Source organism: Trifolium pratense, linkage group LG4 (genome assembly GCF_020283565.1).
Source record: "Trifolium pratense cultivar HEN17-A07 linkage group LG4, ARS_RC_1.1, whole genome shotgun sequence".
NCBI classification, from domain to species: domain Eukaryota; kingdom Viridiplantae; phylum Streptophyta; class Magnoliopsida; order Fabales; family Fabaceae; genus Trifolium; species Trifolium pratense.
The window spans coordinates 13,902,750-13,908,881 of record NC_060062.1 but is presented as its reverse complement, the minus strand read 5'-3'; the positions used below and the strand labels follow the sequence as shown (position 1 = coordinate 13,908,881).

The 6,132-nt window shown below is 39.8% G+C and overlaps 2 protein-coding genes across 2 annotated transcripts; both read right to left on the bottom strand.

Moving 5' to 3' along the window:
• On the bottom strand, window positions 1–990 carry LOC123922143 (glycine-rich cell wall structural protein 1-like). Its single transcript, XM_045974888.1, has one exon. The coding sequence runs from the start codon at window positions 988–990 to the stop codon at window positions 1–3; it is 990 nt and encodes a 329-aa protein (XP_045830844.1).
• A 3,332-nt stretch (window positions 991–4,322) lies between these two features.
• LOC123920318 (glycine-rich cell wall structural protein 1-like) lies at window positions 4,323–5,809 on the bottom strand. The gene has a single exon (XM_045972588.1). It carries the CDS (start codon window positions 5,715–5,717, stop codon window positions 4,500–4,502), a length of 1,218 nt encoding a protein of 405 aa, XP_045828544.1. The 5' UTR covers window positions 5,718–5,809; the 3' UTR covers window positions 4,323–4,499.
• Window positions 5,810–6,132: the final 323 nt, after the last annotated feature.

The following is a 6,132-nucleotide window of genomic DNA, read 5'->3' as shown; positions in this document are numbered from 1 at the left end:
TTAATGTTTACCCCCACCTCCTCCACCAATGCCGGTACCAGTACCAGTTCCTTGGCCAGCTCCAGCTCCTACACCAACCCCAATTCCAATGCCGACTCCTATACCAATTCCTCCTCCACCACCATGACCTCCACCGGCACCTATACCTGCTCCATTTCCACTTCCTACACCACCACCTGCACCAAAGGCTCCACCATGTCCTGAACCTCCACCTGCCCCTCCTCCTCCACCGCCTCCACCACCACCACCACCACCTACTCCTCCAGCTCCTCCACCAACACCACCTCCAGCTCCGAACCCTCCACCATGTCCTGATCCACCATTTGAACCACCACCGCCTCCTCCACCTCCTCCTCCTCCGCCACCACCACCAATGCCTCCACCACCTACACCAGCGCCAAATCCTCCTCCATGTCCTGAGCCGCCACCGACTCCACCTCCACCACCACTACCTCCTCCGCCACCACCGCCAATGCCTCCTCCAGCCCCACCTCCTACACCTCCACCAGCACCAAAACCTCCTCCTTGACCAGAGCCACCGCCCAATCCACCCCCACCACCACTTCCTCCTCCACCGCCACCGCCAAGGCCTCCTCCTCCTGCTCCACCAACACCTCCACCGGCACCAAATCCTCCACCTTGTCCCGAGCCACCACCTAATCCGCCTCCGCCACCACTACCTCCTCCTCCTCCACCACCTAAACCTCCACCACCTCCTAAGCCACCACCACCACCAAGACCTCCTCCAGCACCACCACCTCCTCCAAGTCCTCCACCACCACCAAAACCTCTTCCACCTCCACCTCCGAAACCACCATGACCTCGACGACCACCCCAACCCCTACAACGAGGTCCACGCCCAAATCGACAATCATCATCACCAAATCTTTCTTGGTGAAGCTTGTTATCACCAAGAGTGATCATACTAAGATCAAGAACAATGCAAAGAACAAGAACACTCACACAAAGCCATTTCCCTTGGAAACCCATAAATGCCCAATAGAAATTAAAAACTGTTTGAAACGTTTGCTATTGTACTTTGCTGTTCTCGTAGATTGATCACTATGATTTTATAGGCTTCCTCCAATATGAGTGTGTGTATTAAATAGTGCGTGTTGTGAACCGTTGGGGGGAGTAGAGCAAAGCATTAAACGTAAGCAAGTGGAACAAATTGAAAGTTAAAACTCCAGCGTGGACTCTGGTTTGCAAGTGGTGCTAGTTTGACTATTTTTGCTTTTATCTAATTTTCTCATAATGTAGGATAATTAGTTTATGTTAGTACCCTCCAGCCTCGTATATAAATAAAAATAGTTTTTTTAGATTCATTAGAAAATGAATATATTTAGTCTAAAATATAGATTAAATACATCATTTTTTTAATGAATCTAAAAAAGTCATTTTTGTTAATACATGAGGCGGAGGGAGTACATTATAATAAGCCAACGTTGAATATTGACCTTCATAAATTGATGTGATATTCGTATTTATTGTAAAAAAAGGTCATAAGCTATGTATATGTATGTAGAGTAATATTATCCCACCGTCTCTTTTAAATAGGGGGTTTCAGTTCCATGCATTTCTTTGAATAATTAAGCTTGATAGAATAAAATTGGAAAGGAAAAAAAAAGTACTTATAATAAATAGTTTACTAAAAAGTACTAGCAAATACCTTAGTTCTATATTTTACTAAAAATATCAAACTAATTAACCATTTTAAAATGATTTGGACTTTTTGGCCGTAAATACATCTATGGGTCTGTTTGGCAAGCCAAAAAAACTAACTTTAGCTTATGTCTTATAGCTTATAAGCTTAAAGGGTCTTGTTTGGATTAGCTTATTTTGAGCTTGTACAAACAACTTATGCAATATAAATTAGATTTTATGCTATTTTATAAGTTCACACTAATGAAAATTGTATTTTCATAAGCTGTTTTATCATAAACTGCATTGACAAACTTATAATAATACATAAAAATTGCATAAAGTTGTTTGGATAAACTCAAAAATAAGCTAATCCAAACAGGGCCAAGATCTGTTTGGTAACAGTGTTTTCAGAAAGAGCTTATAGCTTATTTTACTGACTTATAGCTTATTTTTCAGAAGCTACTTATTTTTCAGAAGCTATTTCAAGTAGCTTCTGAGCTTATAGCTTCTAGCTTATCATTTTTTCTTCCAATTTTACCCTTATAAAGATTCTTAAATACATTTTTATCCTTTAAAATTTATTACAATTGAAAACAAAATAAGTATGTTAAATAAATTTGTTTGTTATAAAACCTAAAAATGTTTTTTTACGCAATTTGTTTGTTATAAAACCTAAAAAATGTTATATAAATTAATAATCATTGAAATAAATTTAAAACAAAATTTCAAAGAATAAAATTTAATTTAATAATACATAAAAGATATATTAAATTAATAAATTTAAATAACTAAATTTGAAGTATCTTAAATATTAATTAGATATAGATTTTATAAAAAGAATTACAAGAGGTTTTATTATATATTAAGAATGACCTTTTATGTCATTTTACGTTTATCAGTCAGTCGAACGGCTAATTTTACCAAACACTACAATTAACTTATCGGCCATAAGTCATCAGCTATAAGCTATCAGCCATATATTATCTATAAGCTAGCTTATCAGCCCACCGCTATTTTTGCTAAATATAACCTGTATGTATTCTTTGAGTGTGTGTCTTTCGTGTCTTAAACTAACAATATTTTTTTAAGAAAAAAGTTGAGTTTGATGACCTTTTAAGAAGTCAAATTCATTAATCATTAGTAACTTCTTTTTTATGTAAATATCTAAGCTATTCGAAAAAAAATTATCATCTATTTTATTTCTAGTCTTTTCTTAACAAATCTATTAATTAAGGTTTCCTTGTTGTAGAGAACTAGAGATCAAAAATGTCAAAATACTATGAATAAACATCATATATTACCGTTATACTGGTTAATTTTTATAATTTCATTTTGAACTATACTTGGAACATGTAAATCAAAGGCACAACACAAAATGTGTCACATTATTGAGGGCTTCTAGCCCTCAAAAAAATTGGTCAATAATTTTAAGTTTTCTTGTAGTATAACTCTTTATTTGCCGACGAAGTAAGAATACGAGCTCTTTAGTATGTGAATTAATTCTTGCATGATTTCTTTTGAGTTACATTTGTTGGCGCAATAGGCTCAAGATAAACGCAGGGAAAATAAAGCACACGATAAGCGCAAGGCACTAGCAATGTGAATAAGCGCAATTTAGGCGCAAAGCTTTGTATATTCACACACACTTGTGTAAATTGAGATTTTTCATTAGATTTGATGCAAATTAAGATTTGATTTGAGTTTCGTAAATTTTATTTTTTGGTGAGAAAATTTGAGCGAACATGACTAAAATCGTCTGATGCAGCTCTTAATGCGATGCAGTTACGGAGGCTACCGCATCACATTGTTGCGGCCGGCTTGCGGATGCGAAACCAGAAGCCTATTGGTTGCACTTCAAGTTAATAGGTATTTAGCAACTAACTTCCCTATCCTAACTGTCACATAACTACCTCAATACCATAAATTTTAAAACTAACTAACTACATTCCTTGTGATACAAGTAACCACATTTGGTCATTATATGACCTTGTTGGGTATTTCTAGCTTTAGTTGAGTTTTTCTAAGGTGGTTTCTATTTGTGTTGTTTGAACTTTGATATATTATGGTTATCTTTGTGGTTGCTGCAGTTTTTTTAGTAAGGTCGTTTTTTTCTAGTATGTTTTTTTGTTATGTTTCAGAGCTGGTTTTTTTTTGGTCTATGCCCTGTATTGGTTTGTGGCCTTTCTTCTTGTATCAATTGATGCACTTTTGGTGTATTGATTTTTTTCTTTCATAAATAAACAATATTGTTTGCGGTTCAAAACAAGACAATTGAATACTACTTTATAGAGTAGTCAGTAGTCACATTGTTTTTTTAAGTTAATTTGTAGCAGGAAATGGTTGCTGTTCTTCTATTGTAGAAATATCCATGGAAGAATTTCCCCTCTTTTTATGTGTGTTTTGTGACTCTCTGAATTTAGTATTGCATTTGAATCTTGTGCTATTAATTATCTTGGCATTCCTTACTATAATTCACCAATTCTTGAAATTGTCATGTTATTATAATGCGGGGTTTTGTAGTATTAAGTATCTAACTATTGTTGCTATATGAAATATCTAGCTCTTACAATTAAATTTGTGAACTCAAAATATACAACATCAGATAGAGACACTTCTACAGACTTTAAATTATGAGATTATATATAAGTATAATTTAACTGGATGATCACACCGTAAACAATTATAAGAGTGCAAAATCTTCATTAATTATAACAGAAGTGTTCCAAATTTTAAATTCCGTAAAATAATTTACGAAAATAATCACAAAAAAATACATATTTCACATCAACAATTGATTTGAGGTATATTGTAAAAACATTAGCCAAATTAACACAACTTGATAAATCCATCCATGTTTAATGTTTACCCCCACCTCCTCCACCAACACCGGTACCGGTACCAGTTCCAGTTCCTTGGCCACCTCCTACACCGACTCCAATTCCAATGCCGATTCCTATACCAATTCCTCCTCCACCACCATGACCTCCACCGGCACCTATACCAGCTCCATTTCCACTTCCTACACCACCACCTGCACCAAAGCCTCCACCATGTCCTGAACCTCCACCTGCTCCTCCTCCTCCCCCTCCACCGCCTCCACCACCACCACCACCACCACCCACTCCTCCAGCTCCACCACCAACACCACCTCCAGCTCCAAACCCTCCACCATGTCCTGACCCACCATTGGAACCACCACCGCCTCCTCCACCTCCTCCTCCGCCTCCACCAGCACCAATGCCTCCACCACCAACACCAGCGCCAAATCCTCCGCCATGTCCTGAGCCGCCACCCACTCCACCTCCGCCACCACTACCTCCTCCGCCACCACCACCAATACCTCCTCCTGCAGCTCCACCACCTACACCAGCACCAAATCCTCCACCTTGTCCTGAACCACCACCCACTCCTCCTCCACCACCACTACCTCCCCCTCCACCACCACCAATGCCCCCTCCCGCAGCTCCACCACCTACACCTCCACCAGCACCAAATCCTCCACCATGTCCCGAACCACCACCTAACCCACCTCCGCCACCACTACCTCCTCCTCCACCAGCACCAATGCCTCCTCCAGCTCCACCTCCTACACCTCCACCAGCACCAAAACCTCCACCTTGCCCAGAGCCACCGCCCAATCCACCTCCACCACCACTTCCTCCTCCACCTCCACCACCAAGGCCTCCTCCTCCTGCTCCACCAACACCTCCACTGGCACCAAATCCTCCACCTTGTCCTGAGCCACCACCTAATCCACCTCCACCACCACTACCTCCTCCTCCACCACCACCTAAACCTCCACCACCACCACCAAGACCTCCTCCACTACCACCACCTCCTCCAAGTCCTCCACCACCACCAAAACCTCCTCCTCTTCCACCTCCACCTCCGAAACCACCACGACCACGACGACCACCCCAACCCCTACACCGTGGTCCTCTTCCAAATCGACAATCATCATCACCAAACCTTTCTTGGTCAAGCTTGTTATCACCAAGAGTGGTCATACTAAAATCAAGAACAATGCAAAGAACAAGAACACTCACACAAAGCCATTTCCCGTGGAAACCCATAAATGCCCAATAGAAATGAAAAACTGTTTGAAAAGTTTTCTATTGTACTTTGCTGCTGTAGTAGATTGATCACTATGGTTTTATAGGCTTCCTCCAATATGAGAGTGTGTATTAAATAGTGCGTGTTGAACCGTTGGGGGAGTAGAGTAAAGCATTAAAGCTAAGCAAGTTGAACAATAATGAAAGTCAAAATCCAGCGTGGACTCTGGTTGCATGTGCTAACTTCACTCATTTTTGTATATATCTTTCTCATAATGGTATGTATAATCCAACACGTTGAATATTGGCCTTCATAAATTGATGTGATATTCGTATTTATTGAAAGGAAAACCCATAAGTTATGTATATGTATGTATGCTTGTATTAATCCCACCGTCTCTTTTTTAAATTAGGGGGTTTGAATTATTCCATGCAT

Bases quoted from the DNA above. Each gene is read 5' to 3' on its own strand.
- LOC123922143 (XM_045974888.1), bottom strand. From the start codon at position 990: ATGGGTTTCCAAGGGAAATGGCTTTGTGTGAGTGTTCTTGTTCTTTGC.
- LOC123920318 (XM_045972588.1), bottom strand. From the start codon at position 5,717: ATGGGTTTCCACGGGAAATGGCTTTGTGTGAGTGTTCTTGTTCTTTGC.